We start from the raw sequence: 19,341 nt of genomic DNA on the forward strand, positions 1-19,341 counted from the left end.
ACGTAGCCACTTTTCTTTTGACCCGTACAATTGAGTCATTTTGTCTCTATCTCAAACGGTTCTCTCTCCAGCTGCATTTCTGTGAGGAGAGCGCAGGATTTTCTCCCATCCGCTCCAATGCATTTTGGAGAGAGATTTTCTCACTCAAATCCAAAACTTCTCTCATGTTCGCAACATCGCGGTGGCTGAATGGATGATCCTACAGACATGATTCCTGCACCATTAAATTCATGAAAGACTTCTGAATCTGATTGTGAACAAATCTTTTTCAATGTCACCTCTGGGTCCTCGAGGAATGACATTTTCTCAACCATGCGCACTCCATAAGAACTGCTGGTTCACTGTCATGGCTGCTGTGCAGCTGGTCTCCATAGCAACAGACACACCTGTTGTGCTGGCTGCTGCTTGATGAGTCTGGACTTTTCCATTCAGACTGGAGCTCTGTTGATCCTCTGTTACTCTGACACTGACTCTGCTGTTTCTTCAACTTTCTTAAAGTTTTTCCAACTTTTTGCAACGTTTTCAAACTTTTTCAACCTTTTCCAACTTTTTGCAACGTTTTCAAACTTTTTCAACCTTTTTCAACTTTTTGCAGCATTTTTCAACTTTTTCAACGATTTTCAACTTTTTGCAGCGTTTTCAAACTTTTTCAACTTTTTTCAACTTTTTGCAGCGTTTTCAAACTTTTTCAACTTTTTTCAAGTTTTTGCAGCGTTTTTCAACTTTTTCAAAGATTTTCAACTTTTTGCAGCGTTTTTCAACTTTTTCAACGATTTTCAACTTTTTGCAGCGTTTTCAAACTTTTTCAACTTTTTTCAAGTTTTTGCAGCGTTTTCAACCTTTCTCAACTTTTCTCAACTTTTTACAGTGTTTTCCAATTTTTTCAACGATTTTCAACTTTTTGCAGCGTTTTCAAGCTTTTTCAACTTTTTTCAAGTTTTTACAGCGTTTTTCAACTTTTTCAACGATTTTCAACTTTTTTCAGCGTTTTCAAACTTTTTCAACTTTTTTCAAGTTTTTGCAGCGTTTTTCAACTTTTTCAACGATTTTCAACTTTTTGCAGTGTTTTCAAACTTTTTCAACTTTTTTCAAGTTTTTGCAGCGTTTTTTAACTTTTTCAACGATTTTCAACTTTTTGCAGCGTTTTCAACCTTTCTCAACTTTTCTCAACTTTTTACAGTGTTTTCCAACTTTTTCAACCTTTTTCAACTTTTTAGAGTGTTTTCAACCTTTTTTAAAACTTTTTCAACTTTTTGCAGTATTTTAAAACTTTTTCAACCTTTTTCAACTTTTTGCAGTCTTTTCAACCTTTTTCAACTTTTTGCAGTCTTTTCAACCTTTTTCAACTTTTTGCAGCGTTTTCACCTTTTTCAAGGTTTTTTTTAACTTTTTGCAGTGTTTTCAACAGTTTTCAACCTTTATCAACCTTTTTCAACTCTTTGCAGTGTTTTCAAGCTTTGTCAAAATTTTTCAACTTCCTTTTCAACCTTTCTTCTTGAACTTCTTCTGCATTACAGTTTAGCATTTTCAGCTCAGCATTCACACTTGCAGTTTCTTCAGGAACTGCAAATTTTTCTAGTTACACCTCCTTCCCATGATTATTGGCACCAGTATTAATGTATTTGTATGAAGTGAAACAGTATTGTTAACATGTTATTATTTTAAATGGATATTAATCATGAATTTGTAAGCTTAACAGAATTGTCGCAAAGTCATGTGTCTTCTACATTTGGGTCTTGGGACCTGAAAGACAAAGAAAGAGACAAATCTGAGAAGGGAAGGCGCAGCAGTAAAGTTGTGTGTTGCAGCGTGATTCTCACGATGGTTTCTCTGCAGTCGATGTCCACACTGAAAGATACACTGGTTACAGTGTCCAAACTGTAAACTTAAGTAAATTTAACTGGAGTAATGTCCATACAATTTCTATAATTTTAGACACACTTATTGAAGCTACATTTTCACTTCACAGCATGTAGAATTTTAAATTTACAGCTTTTACAGCTTTCAGAACATGAGCATCGTAGTAACGTGGATGTTTTGTTCTCGTCAGCTTGGTCAGAGGTTGCCTCACATGTTTCGGTAGAGTACTGGAGTTACAGCAGGTTGCAGAAGTTCAGGAGTTAACCATTTAGTGTGTGCAGTGAGATGTTCTGTGCAGCAGCTGTTAATAAAGTGTGAAGTTCTAAAGATTCATATCAGAGTGTTTCCTTCGTCTTCAAGTTGCTGCAAACAGCATGAGCACTGACACAGTCCTAATGAACCCAGTTTGTTGAACAAACAGCTCCAAACTTTCTGAAGTAGTTCAACACTTATTGCCAATTCTTTGAATCATTGGCAGAAAACTGACAAACACAGATCGTAACATAGTAATCCAGTAAATATACATAAATAAGCAGTAAGATTATCACACACATTGTCACTCATATGACTAAAAAGTTAAACCAGTGAGAAGGTGAGTCTATTTCTCACTACACAGTTTCTCTGTTCTTGGAGTGATGGATGACAAATAGACTAAGACCCTCCTCTACTACTAAATCAGAAGCCCTCTGGGCTTTTTCTGAAGTTACAGCCAAATTTATCATTGCTGTTTTCATGCTGATATACTCCTCACTCTTTCCTCTGTTCAGTCTCTGAACTCTGGTTCTTGGTGATCAGGAGCTGCTTTCGCTCGGTGGCTTCATGGCTTCATTTGCTAACAGCTGAAGATTCTCCTCACATCTTGGCTTCTGTCTCTGTTCTCAATGAAGCCAAACTCCAGATAAAGATCATGATATCTTCTCATTCTGCTGGTTTAGACTCAGCACCACTTGATGAAGAGGTTTATTTAAATATGTTTCCATCATCACTGGCGAGAAACACCGAGTAGAGCCAGGAGTTGTGTGTGATGCAAGTAATGGATCACAGATTTAGTGATACAGTATGTATCAATCATGTCAGAATTTTTATTGGTCCATAGCTGTGGGAGTAGTTAGTTTGTTTACTGGTGCATTGCTACCTACATGTAGATATATACTTTTTTATTTACTGATACGGCATGGTTATTAATATATGGTCAGTTTTTTGATATTTTTCATGGACCCCAAGCTCTGGCTCGCTAACTACTGGGGGTAAAGGGACCCCAGTTTAAGAACTGCAGCTGTAAATACACCGTTACTCTGCAAACCTTTATTTGTAGTTGTACTGGATCAAAAAAGCAAACTGAAATAATAATAAAATTCTCAGTCTTTGTTAGTCGTTTGTGGAGTTTTATGCTATGTTTGCTCACATCCTCTTCATCTCCCCGAGGGGCTAAGCCCCCCCCCCCCATCCCACCCCCCACCCCACCCCCCCGAACTTGCCAAAAACATGACAGATGTGACAATTTTAGATGTAATAAAGGGCTAAAAAAGGGCCACATACGGCCTTATGTTGCCCAACTCTGGTCTAAATGCAGTTTACGCTCCATATTAGTGGATAAATGATGCAAAGACTTGTTGAATTCTGTTTATGAATAGTAAAAAGAGCTGAGATCTTGGCATTGAAAAGTGTGGAAAGTGGGGCTAGTTGGAGGATGTTCATGCTCCTTTTGCCTCTCAGCTGGATTGTTAACTTTTACATTTCGACCACCTCCTCACCACGAGCACAACTTACAAAACTGATTTTGTTTTGTATCACATCACTGAAAGTGTCACACCTGAAGTTTCAGTTCATGATGGTTTATTTCACGGTAAAAATCAAACAGAACTGTGCAACAGCAGAATTTGGAGAAAATAGACATACAGAGAAAATGCTGCATTAAACAATGAGGTTATTCATAAACATCCAGAAAGCTGAAAGAAACTTTCACCACAATTTATAGAAAAGTGCATTTTTTCTTATTAAAACTAAGAATGATTCTGCAAGCAGCTGAAAAGCAGCTACGAAAGCAATGTAATCGAGACAGACATAGTCGGTGGTCTTCCTCCAGGGGGCTACCGATGTCTTGGGACAAACTTCACCTGTATGGGTTTGACTGGCTGATACATCCAGTTCAGCTCCAGTGGGATCTGTAAGAAGAGACCCGGTGAAAATCCTGAAGCCAACAGAGGAGCAGGAGACCATCTGAATGAATGAAAGCATGATTCTCACTATGGTTTCTCTGCAGGTTTCCACGTTGTAACGCTGCAGCAGGCGGACCATGACCATCTTCATGACAATGAGGGCGTAGCGCATCCCCACGCAGTTCCGAGGGCCGAGCCCGAACGGCATGAACGCGTACGGGTTCACCTCCTCCCCGCTGTCTTTATTAAACCTGCACAGACCAAACTGTTGAATATGAAGAAGTTCAACGGAAAAAGAAAGTGGATTCTGATTGGCTACCTCTCAGGTCTGAAGAGTTCGGGTGACTTCCAGTATCGGGGATCTTTGTGTAAGACGTACACAGGAACTCCAACCGCGGTTCCCTCAGGAATGGTGATGCCCTGAATCTGCACCGTCTTTTTGCACACCCTGTCCAGTCGAGGCGCGGTGGGAATCAGACGCATCGACTCTAAGATCACCTGGTCCAGGTACTGGAGGCCAATCAGGTCCTCGTATGTGATGGGAGCCTGGAACACGTGTTGAGGAAGAAGAAGGAAAAAAACGAAAATCAAAGATCAGGAAAAAAACAACCAAAAACAAATGAAAACGAAATGATGTGCAGCCTGATCGTACATCTTTCTGCAGGTTATCGATTTCCGCCTGCAAGGTCTTCTGTGCGTCAGGGTTTGTTGCCAGATTGTGAAAGATGAAGGAAAGAGTTGTGCTGGTGGTCTCATAGGCACCGAAGATGAAAATAAATGCCTGAGAGAGAATCTCATGTTCAGTCAAACCTGCAACAAAACACAGCATTTCCATTTAAATGTTACATGTTCTGTGTGTGAGGTCAGCTCAATTTGTCTGTCTTGTCAGTGAAATGATAAAAACAAAGTGACAGTCCACCTACAGACGTGAACAAAATTGTTGGTTACCTTAGTTTAATGAAACAAGAATTCACAGTGGTCAGAGAAACAACTTGAATCTGACAAAAGTAGGAATAAATAAATATTCTATGAAATTTAACCAATGAAAGTCAGGCATTGCTTTTCAACCATGCTTCGACAGAATTAAAAAAAAAAAAAAAAACCTCAAGAAACAGGCCTGGACAAAAATTATGGTACCCTTAACTTAATATTTAGTTGCACAACCTTTTGAGGCAATCATTGCAATCACACGATTCCTGTAACTGTCAATGAGACTTCTGCACCTTTCAGCAGGTATTTTGGCCACTTCTCAAGAGCCAACTGCGACAGTTGTCCCAGGTTGGAAGGATGCCTTTTCCAGACGGCATGTTTCAGCTCCTTCCAAAGATGTTGGAAAGGATTTAGGCCAGGGCTCACAGAAGGCCACTTGAGAATAGTCCAATGTTTTCCTCTTAGCCATTCTTTGGTGTTTTTAGCTGTGTGTTTTGGGTCATTGTCCTGTTGCAAGACCTATAACCTGTGACTGAAACCAAGCTTTCTGACACTGGCCAGCACATTTCTCTCTAAAATCCCTTGATAGTCTTGAGATTTCATTTTACCCTGCACAGATTCAAGACACCCTGCGCCAGATGCAGCAAAGCAGCTCCAGAACATAACGGAGCCTCCTCCATGTTTCACAGTAGGGACAGTGTTTTCTTGATATGCTTAATTTTTCCTTCTGTGAACATAGAGCTGATCTGCCCTGACAAAAACTTCCACTTTTGTCTCATCTGTTCATAGAACATTCTCCCAGAAGCTTTGTGGCTTGTCAACATGTAGTTTGGCAAATTCAAGTGGCATTTTTATGATTTGTTTTTAACAATTGTTTCCTCCTTGCTCGTCTCCCCTGAAGTCGACTTTGGTTCAAATGATGACGGATGGTGCGACCCTGACACTGATGTTCCTTGATCTTGAAGTTCACCTTTAATCTCTTTAGAAGTTTTTCTGGGCTCTTTTGGTACCATTCGTATGATCTGTCTCTTTGATTTGTCATCAGTTTTCCTCCCGCGGCCACGTCCAGGAAGGTTGGCTGCAGTCCCATGAATCTTGAATTTCTGAATAATATGTTCAGCTGTAGTCACAGGAACATCAAACTGCTTGGAGATGGTCTCATAGCCGTTACCTTTAACATGATTGTCTATAATTTCATTTCGAATCTCCAGAGACAACTCTTTCCTTTGCTTCTCCTGGTCCATGTTGAGTGTGGTGTACCCTTCCTGTGACTAGCTGTCGCCCTATATATGAGCCCACTGATTGATTAGAAGATTCTAGACACCCCTGATGCTAATTAGTGGACACACCTCAGATTGACATGTCCCTTTGGTGACATCCTTATCAGTCTATTCTGGGGGTACCATCATTTTTGTCCAGGCCTGTGTCTTGAGTTTATTTTTTTAAACAATTCTCTTGAAGCATGGTTGAAAAGCAATGTCAGAATTTCATTAGTTAAATTTCCTAGAATTTTTTTATTTTATTATTATTACTTTCATCAGATTCAAGTTATTTCTCTGACCACTGAATTTTTCTTTTATTGAAGGAAGGCGAGCAACAATTTTGTCCACGTCTGTAAGTGAAACTGGGACCCTCAGATCAGCTGCATTCAGCTCAAAATCACAAATTCATGCAAATAAGTGCAAAAAAGCAGTTGCACTTGTGTCAAAAGAGACATATCGAATTCAAAGTGAAGAATAAACTTTATTTAGTAAATGTAAAAAAAAAAAAGTAAAGAAAAAAAAAAGAATCAGGACCCTTTCACAGTTCAGTCCTCTTTGCTGGGATCTTTCCCAAACAAAACAGCGGCACTGGTACTCAGAGTAACTGTGTCAAATAGGGACAAAACCTGAATTCAGAGCTGTGGAATTTGACCCCGGTGCTGATTGTTGTCATTATAAAGCATCAGCTCAGCATCAGACGATGCACAGACTGATGAACAGTCGTCTTCTCTGTCTGGTGAGCTCAAACATACCTTTAACTGGCTGCTGATCTTCGTTCTGGGTCTCAGATTCTGGGATCTCGCTCTGAACTAAGACCTGCAGGAAGTCTCCTCGAGTCTGCATCACAACACATTCCACTTTACAAACAAACAAATCTTCCCCTAAAATATCTACAATCATTGGTATTATAACGATGATGCTGTACTAATTCTAGTGTGGCTGGATTGATGTCAGAATTCTGAGTGTTTGTAGCGTCATCAGCGTTTATCATTATTGTTAATATCTAGTAGGATACATCTGCAACAAAGAGCCTTCGCTCTTCTGGTGCCAGATGCATTCAAATATCATGTGAGCCTTATGTACAAACTGTTACACTACTTTCGAAACGAATAGACTGTAATTGTTCCATTACATTTTGAACTGGTTAGACTTACTGTTTCTTTTCCTGCAAGATGCTGGTCCTTAAACTTCTTGATGATGTCGTAGAAAAACTCCACGGCAGGTCGGTTTATCATTTCAATTTTGAGGAGTTTCAGCAGATATTCACCAAAGGGAAAAATCACTGCAAAGAGAACAGAAAATGACTGACAATCCCAAATTCAAGTCTGTTGATAATGGGGGGGGGGGAAAAAAGGAAAAAAAAAAAAAAGAAAAGAAAAACTCCGTACGTGTTACTAAAAAAGGCCATAATCTGAATTTGAGGATGTTCTGGATTTGAATGCTGATGGGGTCGTTTGGGTTGGTTATGGAGTCCGTCTCCACACTGAAAGACGCGCTGGTTATTGTGTCCAAACTGTAAGGTGCCACAAATCTACGAGAGGCAGGAAAACAGATAAATTAAACCGACCAAAAGAGTTTACAAGTCATCACTTCAATCGATAACACTTGAATGTGGAAATAAATGTTTTATATTTACACTGTTATCTCTTTTAAGTATAAGTATCCATGCAGTTACTAATGAATAATTGAGTTGACAAATATATTATGACAATATTACAATATAATATGAGTAAATGTGACTACAGGCACCTCTGATTACCATCAGTAAAACAGCATGCTATAAAATCACAAGTTATTTAATAACTATCACATTTCAGAACCCGTACTTTAACATCTATTGACTTAACAACAGTGGCTCATGCAGGAGACTGAACATACTTTTTGATGTCCACGGATTCCTCCAGATCGCTTTTTTCAAGTTTTGCCATAAGTCGGTCTGCATAGCGAGCAACCAGAGGAAAAACCTTGGGGGGGGGGGGGGGGCGTGGGAAGAAGCATTGGGTAAGGTTAATATCGACATTTCACCTACTGTGAAAGCTAAATTTTTTTACTGTCTCTGACACAATTTGGAGGGGACCAGGCTGGGTAGCTGACCGTGGGGGCCGGTTCTCCTGGGTACGGTTCTCCTGGGTACGGTCATGGCCTTCTGCCCAAATGTTCTCTCTCTTCCGCCTTCAGGATGATGTTATAACACGCCCCAAAGTAAAACAAACCACGCCTCAAAGTCTTTAATCCCCTCTCCTATCAGGCCTCTAAACACAGACCACTCCCATTTTAGATGACTTTTACATGACCTTTATTCATATATCGTCTTATTTACTCTTTTTATTATCGCTCTATTGCTTTTTATTGTTTTATACTGCTTTGTTTTTATCTTATGAGCTTATCTGGTTTTATCTTGCTTTTCAGACATCTGTCCCTGCCTTAAATGGTTTTCTTGACAGATGGATTGAATGATTCAGTTATTTATTTAAGACTGAGTGTAAGCAGTCGTTTACATTTTCATGCAGAAATGAGTTCTCATATGTATATTTTTGCTTCTTAAGGGGCCTTTTTCCCTTGTTTTCTTCTTTGAAGTTGGAGATCGTGTTCATGTGGGACACAGAGCGTGTGTGTGCGTATGTGTGATCGGATGTGATTCCAACCTGTTTCAGTCTTCCACTGGTGAAACACGGAGAGATCGTCCCCCGAATCCGCTTCCACCTCTCATTCTTCACCATCGTAATGGCATCTTCCATGGGTCCATTCTGTCCCTCAAACACCTGAGAAGAGACAACCACCGAATGTTTAAACACAACCTGCATGTCCAGTGAAAGCAGGTGCTTCTGCATTATTCACTTTGTGTGGTACTTTACTACCAAATGATCAACACACACCGCTGTCATGGCAACCATTAAAACGTGCTTAAATATGAATTTAAAATAATGCCTACCATTATCCTGTTCATTTCTTTACTTGGTTTATGCTTATTGGTTTGTATTCTTTATTGTGTATTTAAAAAATTCAGAGCTTTAACTATTTAGGTAATCTTTTCTGAGGAATGCATATTGAGTGATTCCCACTTGTGTTAGCTGTGTTCGTATTATAACAGATCACAGTATTGCTTCCACATGTTGAAAGGCTCAGGACTTCATTGTCTTACCCTGCGGTTGGTGAACACAGAGTAACAGTCCTTCACCATCACAGATTTAACTATCTCGGGGTCGGACACCATTAACAGCGGCAATCGCCCGTCAAACAGCCTGCAAAAACACATCACAGCACAACTGTCATTAACTTGACAGATGAAAGTTGACTAATGGTTCAATTTTACGCTACAGATTTCGCTAAATGGCTATTATCTCCTTTGGTGATCATCTCAGATTTATCTCCTGACCTTTGGACTGCATGTAAAGTTCAAAATACGAGTAAATTACTATCTGGCTGCACTATGATCAGATCACAAAAGGTTGTATATCTTCGGATACTTCTGGCATGAGGGGTAAACCAAGTGCAGTCCTCATGTTTAATTTGAGTTCTTTTACCATATAAAACACAGAAGCAGCACTCACCCCCAGACATCCCCGTACTTCTCCTGGCACTCTCGGTCAAATTTATAAATCCCCTAAGAGAAGACACACAAAACAGATCCAGGAGAATTAAAATACTAAAAGAAAGGTTTAATGCACAGAAATTTCATATTTGTACACGTAATCCACCTAATTTCTGTCATTGCATTTTCTGCAATGTGTTCACTTTCCACAATATACATAAAAGAGTATACAGGAGATCACATTTGTGACGAATTTATAAAAATATTTAAACAAATAAAGGTTGGGAAATGTTAGGACTCTTGATTCAGCATGCATTTGTTTTATGATGGTCAGTTTCATTGGAAAAAAAAGGCTTTAAAATTTTGTCTATGAAAAGCTATTTCTGCCTCCCATTTTGTGTTTTTCAAAAGTAACCCGTTTTTGAGAGTAAAATTTAGCATTAGATACAGCCAACAATGATGATGAATAAAGATTCTCAACTGTGATTGTCAGTATTCATAAACCACTTTAATTAAATGATTCTGACAAAGTGAGAATTAGAAAAAAACAAGGAAAAGGCAACAGTAAACACAAATATATCCAGAGAGAGAATCGCACAAAATGATAAACTGAGACTAATTAGTATTTACAACTGAAAGAGAGAAAACTGAATTGAAAAAGGTCTTTACTCTGAAGCACAACCATATGCCAATGTAAATAGATTATAATCAAAATGATAAATATGGCATAATAAAGACACTTATAAAATAACAGTTTAAATTACTAAAACCTGAATTAATAAAAAAAAGAATAGAAATTCAAGCATCTGAAAAAATGTATTGATATAACTCATCGTTTTTATTTTTTATTTTTTATATTTCAATTAAAAACAACAACTGATTATTTATTTATTTATTTATTTATTTAGGGGGGGGGGGGGGGGGGGGGGGGGTAGCCAAACTAAAGACTTCCTGTTTACCTTTCTGGTGCCAAACATTGTTCCCACAAAAGGTAGCGGTGTTGGTCCGGGTATATTCAACCGCTTGAAAAACCTGTATGGCCAGACTCCATATCTGTCATACAAAAGCAGGATCAAAGATAAAGACACAGTTAAATAAAGTGACACATTTCTGTCACAAACATGAACTCTCACTATGACGCCTGAACTCACAGCAACAGCAGGGTTACCACCAGCGCCAGTAAAGTCCAGGTGGTCGGAGAAAACAAGTCGAAGATCATTTTTACTTTTCTCGGGAGACAAATCAACACTCGGAATAAGGAAGACGGTTCAAAATGAGGACCTTTAGAAGATATCAGGAGGAGGAAGAGGAGGAGGAGGAGGAGTCCACAAACCCCGCAGCAGCGACAGCATAGAGATATCATAGTAGACACCGCCTTGACCGCTACTGGTCCAAAATAACAACTACGATATTTGCAAAACCTGTGTTTAAAAAAAGAAATAATTAATCTGGTTAATAGCACTTTGTTTTTTTAACCCTCTATTTACTTGAAGTTTATCTAAGGGCATCGCTTCGCTGGTTCAGTCAGAGCTTGATCTATGTATATTTTTATGTCTGCCCTTTGAGGAAGTTTAACCTTTTCCTGACCCCTGACCCCAATTATTTCGCACGGATTAAAAAACAAAAAAAACAAAAAAAAAACAAAAAACATATATATAATTTTTTCAAGGCAACTCAATGCCAAGTATCTCAGCAGAATTGCACAATGAAGTTCAATAAAGCTGACTGTAATGTTAACGATTCATTATGTAACTTGAAAGAGGTTTCCTTTAGAATAGGTCAGATTAAAGCTGTCTGAGTGTTTTAGACAGCTCCATCTCCAGTTTAAAGACTCCTCGTCACTTTTTGAATGACCCATTTTTGTTTTAAAGAGTCCTGATGGACCCAGGTTGGATTTAATGTGCCTGGGTTTACTTCCATGAATTTCAGAGAGAATGAAGTGAAATGTCTACTTTCAAGAAGTTTCAAGAACCCCGGTTGTATTTAAATAACCGGGGTTATTTTATGACTTGAAGATATAATTTCAAGAGTGTACTTTAAAAAAAATAGCCACACATGAAACATTTTCAAGACTCCTAAGAGTATCTGGGTGTCATGGGGTGTTTGAACCTGAGAAACAGATCATCAGTGGTGAAGGCTCGCTTCTTCCACCTACGGCTCTTCATCAAACTCAAACCATATTCATGCAGGCCTGATCTAGAAAATACCACCCATGTTTTTGTTGCAACAAGCTTGGATTATTGTATTTCCTTGTACGTTGGCATGGACGAGTCAGAACTCAACCGCCTGCAGCTTGTTCAGAATACAGCCGCTCGCCTGCTAACCGGGACAAGCGAACAGGACTCCGATGCCTTCCTCACTCCACTGGCTTCTGGTTAGGTTCAGGATGGATCTTAATATTCTTTCATTTGTTTTTAAGTCGCTGAACGGACTGACCCCAAAGTATTTATCAGACTTAAGTCCATCAGCCCTCCAGAGCCCTGAGGTCAGCTGACCAGCTGACCCTTGATATTCCTCGATTTCTCTTCCGATCTCTTGTCCTGTGAAGCCAGAGGCTTTTTTCAACGTGCTGTAGAAACAAAGCTGACATTTACATTGACATAAGACTTGTGTTCATACATTAAAAACCTCCTTAAATGTTTACTTTAAAAATATTCTGTTATTCATGACAGGGGCTCATTTTTTACTGAGAGACCTGCCACATATTCAGATTATCACTCACAAACGTGGCTTGTAGTGGTGCCAATATAGGAATTATTGGGGGAAAAGCAGTAATTTCCTTTGTGTGACTGTGAAAAGCTGACTCCGTTCACTACCAGTGCCACAGGTTGTTCAAAATACGACTATCTGCTGGTGCAATACGACAGCATAGATCGGAAAGCTTGCCCTTTGTCCCGACCAAGCCTGAAACCTGAGGTCACTGAAGTAAACATGCAATAACCTGCTGCTGTGCAACCAGCTGAACCAGGTTTGGACTTATATCTCTACAGGGAAGTCTTGGAGTATGAGTGTATGATAGCAAATGAGAGGTTTTATTCTGCGGATATGAGCTGTGTTGCAATAACAAACAGATGAGTGTGAGTCAGTTTCAACATGATGAAAGAGTTCACCAACACACTAGAGTGAGCCGTCACATTTATTGCATCATAAATTTCAGACTTGTGTGAACAGACTTGGTAAATTCTAATAAGTAGAAATCGGGACTTCCTTCAGGTGAGCATTTGGGTACATTTAACCTGATAAAAGTCGCACATAGAGTCAAATCATTGATTCAGTGCCATCAAACATTCAAGACAGTGCATTGAAAACAGGAAGGGAAAGTTATAAAAGCATGAGATAATTCAATATTGCAGGAAAACCTGTTTGATCAGCAAAATATGACTTTTTTACTTCTTACAATTGAATGACAGACTGCAAAAAAAGAAGGATAATCTAATTTCACTTCCCCTTTAAACAATAATACATAATCAGGAAACACAATCATCTCTTCATAATTGCACCTCTTTCCCATGATTATTGACACCACCATTGCTTTAATGTATTATTGATATGAAGCGATACAGTATTGTTAACATGATATTATTTTAAATGGATTTCAATCATGCATTTGTAAGCTTAACAGAATTGTTGCAAAGTAATGTGGCTTCCACATCTGGGTCTCCCGTCTTGAACTACGGTTGTCTCAAGGCAAACTTCAGTGTGACCGGTTTGATGGGCATGTACCTGGAGTCAAACTGCAGCGGGACCTGAAAAACAAAGAAAAAGACAAATCTGAGAAGGGAGGGCGCAGCAGTAAAACTGTGTGTTGCAGCGTGATTCTCACAATGGTTTCTCTGCAGGTTTCCACGTTGTAACGCTGCAGCAGACGGATGAGGATCATCTTCATCACGATGAGGGCGTAGCGCATCCCCACGCAGTTGCGAGGGCCGAGCCCGAACGGCATGAAGGCGTACGGGTTCACCTCCTCCCCGCTGTCTTTACTGAACCTGCATATTAAACACAGTCTTTGTAGCTATTGTTCTTATACACACTCCTTATAATTAAATATCACTGTTAGGTGTAATTCTATCTGTATCGGTTCAAGCTCTCTTTAAAACTCTGAATTATAAATCAATTCACCAGTTTTAAATGAACTCTCAGAGTGTTAAAGAGTGGACTCAAATTGTAGTGTTAAACTTAGGTGTTAAATGAACACCTAAAAGTGTCACTTTTTTTTCCCACACTCTGAGAATTATCAGTGTACAGAGTTAATCATTAACACTGGTCAACACAGTAGTGTCAACAGTACTCCACAGTGTCAGAATTCAAAATCAACAAGAGGGAAACTTTGAAGTTGTTTGTATTGCGGTGTCATTTAAATGGTTTGGTTCAACTGAGGTCAAATAAAATATCACCCTCTTCCAGAATTATAGAAACACTGCTCCTCTGGACACGCCCAACATGAAACATGAACACTGTAGGTTATCCACGTCTCCCTTTAAAAAGCCGCGCATTTGGATTTTTCCTTTTATTCACGCAATGGACGAATTTATCTGAGTTCTGAAGGTAAAGAATGAAACCCACGCCCACCTCTCGGGTCTGAAGAGCTCCGGAGACTTCCAAAATCGTGGATCTTTGTGCACCACATCCACAGGAATCCCTACCGGGGTTCCCTCTGGGATGGTGAAGCCATGGAATTGCACCGTTTTCTTGCATATTCTGTCCAGTCGAGGCGCAGTGGGAATCAAACGCATGGACTCTAAGATCACATGGTCAATGTACTGGAGACCGGTCAGCTCCTCGTACGTGATGGGACCCTGGAGGCACAACTGACAGTGAGTGAGTCTGGTTTCAACAGTTGGACCAGAGATATTATGCAGGATTACTGTACGTCTTTCTGAAGGTTGGCATCGATCTCATTCTGCAACGTCTTCTGTACGTCAGGGTTTGTGGCCAGATTATAAAGGATGTAAGTAAGCGTCGTGCTGGTCGTGTCGTAGCCACCGAGGATAAACATGAAGGCGTTGATAAGGATCTCTTTTTCAGTTAGTCCTGCAACAAAAACGATGCTCACTTCAAAAACTCTTTCTACTATTCCAGTGTCTCGTCATCTCACAAATGCAAGAAGGCGACAATAATTACAGTTTTAAGAGACCTCGACACACCTTTAGTCGGCTGGTCCTGCTCGCTCTTTACCTCCGACTCTGGGATCTCGTTCTGAACAAACACCTGCAGGAAGTCTGATCGAGTCTGAATCAGACCAGATAACAATCAGGTTTTAGATTAATTGATAAATGTAAACAGAAAATGTTTTTCATGTAATTAAGGTAATGCAAAGGTGTAAAAAAAAAATTACAAAATAATTTGGAATCTAAGTGTTCTCTTGAAAAGGTTGCAGACTGGATCTAGTGATTTACTGATAACTGACTTACTGATCCTTTAATCTGATGCTCATGTTTAAATTTCTTGATGAGGTTGGCGAAAAAGTTGAGACATTCTCTGGGAATCAGTTCCAGATTTAACCACTCCAATAGACGATTGGTAAACGGGAAAATCACTGACAGACAGGAGAACAAAGACTTGTAATAATGCATTGAGTTAGACCTGATCATGAGAAGAGAAATGCCGACATACATTGGAGCAATACTGTCCACATTCTGAACTTAATAGCATTCTGGGCGTGAACGCTGACTGGGTCGTTGGGGTTGTTTATGGAGTCGATGTCCACACTGAAAGCCACACTGGTTACAGAATCCAAACTGTACGGTGCCACAAATCTATGCAGAGGCAAAAAGACAAACACAGCTGAAATAGCAACCACGTGCATTTAGGTGAAAGGAAGCATATTCCACTCTCCTCTGCTTAAAGTCTTCCATTCATAATCTCACAATGCTGGAGAAAGTAGCAGCCAACAGTAAGCAAATTCTGGTGGCAACTGGTCGATACGGGAGAAAACACATGGTGGTATTTAACCCAGAGGCTGAAATGGACGATATTCTCAGTGCACATAAACCTGCACCTTATTCAGTCTCCGTGTAAACAGGACAATCTGATCCCTCCATCGGACACAACTCAGGAAGAATTCCAGTAAGATTGTTCATCAATGAGAACTAATATCAAAATTAAATATGGATCCAATCAAATAAATACAAATGTTTTGTCTGGTGTAAATTATTTCTACACTATAGGCATACGAACACAAAGGTTTTTGAAATTGTTTGAATATGATGGTGATAAATTTGGCCTTTAGAAAAAAAAGATAAGAAAAATGAAAAAATGTCAATATTTTCAAATACTGGATTTTTAATTCACAACTTACAAACTAAAACTGTGGAGACTTAACACTAAAAAGAACTGAATTATTCCAGTGTCTGTTGAGAAATTGTAAACGTGAAGGTTTCTCTGTGAAGTAACAGTAAGGGGTGAACGTACTTTTTCACCTCAATCGGTTCGTCCAGATTAGCTTTTTCCAGTTTTTTAACCAGTCGGTCAGCGTAGGTAGCAACGAGGGGAAAAACCTTTAGGGGACATTGAAAGACAAGAAAAATTAAATATCATCATTATCAAGGCAAACTGTCACTTCGTACATGGATTAGAAATAAGTCATATGACGCCATATTAGGCACTTCAGTTTAATAAGTTTCACAGTGCATTACAAAGCTCTCATTGTGTCACTTTCCGTTAAACAGCTTCATGTAAATTAGTCTAGTCTAGAGAGCAACATAATCTGACGGAGCCACTTGAATCAGTGAAAAAAAGTCTCTCCTCTTCATTTGTACAACACAACATGCCTCAAAGGTCATTTGAGGTCAGATTTGAAGCCAACCTGTTTCAGTCTTCCACTGGTGAAGCATGGAGAAATGGTGCCACGAATCCTTTTCCAAGTCTCATCTTTAGCTAAAGAAACGGAATGCTCCATCAGTCCTCTCATGTTGAAGATGTCCTGTGCAAAATAACACGTGATTTACTTTGCCGACTTGTAGACACAGTGATTTTCCTTCAGTATAGTAAATAAGACATAGGAGCATATAGTAAAAAATACTGAAGCAGCATAAACAAAAAAAAAAACCAAAGAGTAGAAAGAAAATATGACTCTTAATTACAAATCTCACACACCCATATTTTGTTAAGAACATAGACATCAGATACGGATAGTAAATGTGTGAAATATTAGCCTAAGTCCCGCGCTAACGTTTCTTACCCTGCGGTTGGTAAACACACTATAGCACTCCTTCACCATGAAAGTTTTGATCATCTCGGGGTCAGACACCATCAGCATCGGTTTTCGTCCATCAAACAACCTGCACAGAAACAGTTTTTTTTTTGTTATTTAGCTTGAGTATCTAACATTTATTCATTCATTTACATCACTGAAACCAGAAAAAAAAAAAACTCAGCTCCATCAATCAATGAAGGCTGAGGCCTTTGAGGAAATATTTCATAGGGACCATAAATTCAATTCTGCTATCTTCATTACTGTATTCAAATTACTACTTTTGCTTACGTTACTTAAGTTACTTTTCATTCAACTTTATTGCAATTGATTGAATTAACCACAGAAAAATATTTGCATTTACATTAGCGCATTTGTTATGTAGATAAAATAAAATGCATGAAAATTCCCTTTTATCAATTTGTTTGGAAAACAAGAATTTTCTTTGTTAATTGAACAATTTTGTTGTTTATCGAAATGCAGATAAATAGGACACTCTATAGTTACTTCGGATTTTAAATACTGTGCTTCAGTGAAAGTGAAATTACACAGTTGTACCCACAAAATAGTACCAAATTACAGTAATGTAAGAACTTACAATTCATTTAATCCCCCAGTATTTTCTTCACAGACAAATATTTGCAGTAGAAATTAAAATGAGCTTGAACACAATAGTTAGGCACTGGTGTATTCATGTTTATTTACTTCGCTGGGAGAATGAAAAGCAGAACTTTCCTGTGACTGACAGTTTTTTTTTATTCTTGACCCTTGTTTCACACCAGTGATGAAGAAGTGAAACTCACCCCCAGACATCCCCATACTTGGCCTTACACGCTCGGTCAAACTCAAGTACTCCCTGAAAGGAAATTCAGAAAAAAAATAGATCAGTGGAACTCCAAGAACAGGAATTTTACAGATACTGGTTCTGGTCGTTCTACTGTTAAATGTTTACATATAAGTTAATCTTCATGGATTGCTGACCCTGTCCCTTGATTGTGATCATCTGTGCATTGTTTTGTTCCTCCGATCCCTGTGTGTAAACAACTGTTCCCAGCCTCAGCTACCAGTTTGATGTCTTTATACCATATACCGATTTGCATCCCTGTGTTTTTGTTCACCTGGTGTAGTTTTGACTTGTCTCTTTGTGTTGCTTGTGTTCTGGGATCTCCCTGATTCTTTTGTTTGTGATGCTAATTGCCTACATGTACACCAAACCCTGCTTGAACTTCTGTATCTGATGGGTGTGTACATGATAGACGACTACTTTGTCGTCTCTCTGTTTTCACTTGAAGCTAATAAACATCTAAAGACCAATGTATCCATCATTTCTCCATAACTTGGACATAAAGACTGTGCGCAGTGCTGCTTCTTGCACTGAGGTAGAAGAAATTAATAAATTCCCTTCTGTTTTTTGGTAACTTGGTTTGTGTTGGGTATGTCTTTATTTAGAGAAAATATATAATATTTATAATGCAAAAACTCCTGCACAGAACTAAATCAATAACGTTACACCTTCCATAGAAAACAAAGAAACATGCCAATCCTGTGGATTTTCAAATACTTCCTGTCAACTCAAAGCCAGGAACAACAGATGATTAGTGGGCCACACCCAGCAACTTGATGCGGGAAAAACAAACACAAGTGAACACTGCACAACTGATTTTTGATGTGAGTGAGTATTTGGACCCAATTTCTTTATATTTATTGTGACCAGACCATATGCTTATATAGCAGCTTAAATCTGTGGATATTTAGTCATTTAGTCAAGGCTGTTCCAAGGTTTAACTCGACTTACAGACTTTGATTTCATTGATATTTGTTTATTCTTACCCCCAGCTGTCCCATTGTTGTTCCTAGAAATGGCAGAGTTCTTGGCCCAGGTATCCCCAGTTTACTGAAAAATCTGTATGGCCAGATCCCATACCTATTTCCCAAAAAGGAGACACACATCACTACTACAATAACGTAACCTTAAGTGTTATTTTAAAAAATGCAGACAGAATAGATGAAAGAATTTTTTTTGTATTACATACTACTTACAGTAATATCAGGCCCAGAAAAAGAGCCAGCAAAGTCCAAGTAGTCGCTGAAAACAACACCAAAAACATCGTAGCTGTTTGAGATCTCAGAGTTGAGAGAGTCTCTGGATTTGAGTGAGGAAGTGAGCTAGACACCAGGAGTGATGCGTTATATTCCGTCTCTGATCAGAGTGCAAAGTTCATTTTATTTCATTATGCATATTTTCACTTTTACCATAAGTATATATTGGTATTTCTATATCACTAACATGGACATAGCAATATTTTTTTGTGAATAGAAATGAAAAACTGAAAGAAAAAAAAAGTCACATATCCGACAATATAAAGTTAGATTGTTTTTGCTGTGATTACAAAAAAGAAAAAAAAC

General features: G+C 38.8%; 2 protein-coding genes across 2 annotated transcripts; both read right to left on the reverse strand.

The window, feature by feature from the left end:
• Positions 1–3,681: 3,681 nt before the first annotated feature.
• On the reverse strand, positions 3,682–11,047 carry LOC115399160 (cytochrome P450 3A40-like). Its single transcript, XM_030106388.1, has 13 exons — positions 10,895–11,047; positions 10,703–10,796; positions 9,763–9,815; positions 9,354–9,453; positions 8,857–8,973; positions 8,090–8,175; positions 7,600–7,742; positions 7,366–7,493; positions 6,964–7,048; positions 4,672–4,829; positions 4,339–4,565; positions 4,108–4,270; positions 3,682–4,025 (listed from the first exon to the last, which is right to left on the reverse strand). The coding sequence occupies exons 1-13, from the start codon at positions 10,960–10,962 to the stop codon at positions 3,951–3,953; spliced, it is 1,497 nt and encodes a 498-aa protein (XP_029962248.1). The 5' UTR covers positions 10,963–11,047; the 3' UTR covers positions 3,682–3,950.
• Positions 11,048–12,871: 1,824 nt separating this feature from the next.
• On the reverse strand, positions 12,872–19,083 carry LOC115399673 (cytochrome P450 3A28-like). The gene is made up of 13 exons (XM_030107196.1): positions 18,976–19,083; positions 18,766–18,859; positions 17,739–17,791; positions 16,924–17,023; positions 16,549–16,665; positions 16,155–16,240; positions 15,357–15,499; positions 15,155–15,279; positions 14,888–14,972; positions 14,614–14,774; positions 14,313–14,539; positions 13,567–13,729; positions 12,872–13,489 (listed from the first exon to the last, which is right to left on the reverse strand). Exons 1-13 carry the CDS (start codon positions 19,041–19,043, stop codon positions 13,415–13,417), a joined length of 1,497 nt encoding a protein of 498 aa, XP_029963056.1. The 5' UTR covers positions 19,044–19,083; the 3' UTR covers positions 12,872–13,414.
• Between the last annotated feature and the right edge of the window lie 258 nt (positions 19,084–19,341).

Source organism: Salarias fasciatus, chromosome 13, assembly GCF_902148845.1.
Source record: "Salarias fasciatus chromosome 13, fSalaFa1.1, whole genome shotgun sequence".
Taxonomy (NCBI): Eukaryota; Metazoa; Chordata; class Actinopteri; order Blenniiformes; family Blenniidae; genus Salarias; species Salarias fasciatus.

Coding starts and splice junctions, on each gene's coding strand:
- LOC115399673 (XM_030107196.1), bottom strand. CDS start 19,043: ATGTTTTTGGTGTTGTTTTCAGCGACTACTTGGACTTTGCTGGCTCTT. Junction 14,775..14,887: donor GCAGGACCAGCCGACTAAAG/GTGTGTCGAGGT, acceptor TTTTTGTTGCAG/GACTAACTGAAAAAGAGATC. Junction 13,490..13,566: donor AAACCTGCAGAGAAACCATT/GTGAGAATCACG, acceptor TTTGTTTTTCAG/GTCCCGCTGCAGTTTGACTC.
- LOC115399160 (XM_030106388.1), bottom strand. CDS start 10,962: ATGATCTTCGACTTGTTTTCTCCGACCACCTGGACTTTACTGGCGCTG. Junction 9,454..9,762: donor AAGTACGGGGATGTCTGGGG/GTGAGTGCTGCT, acceptor GTGTTTTTGCAG/GCTGTTTGACGGGCGATTGC. Junction 8,176..8,856: donor CCAGTGGAAGACTGAAACAG/GTTGGAATCACA, acceptor CCCCCCCCCAAG/GTTTTTCCTCTGGTTGCTCG.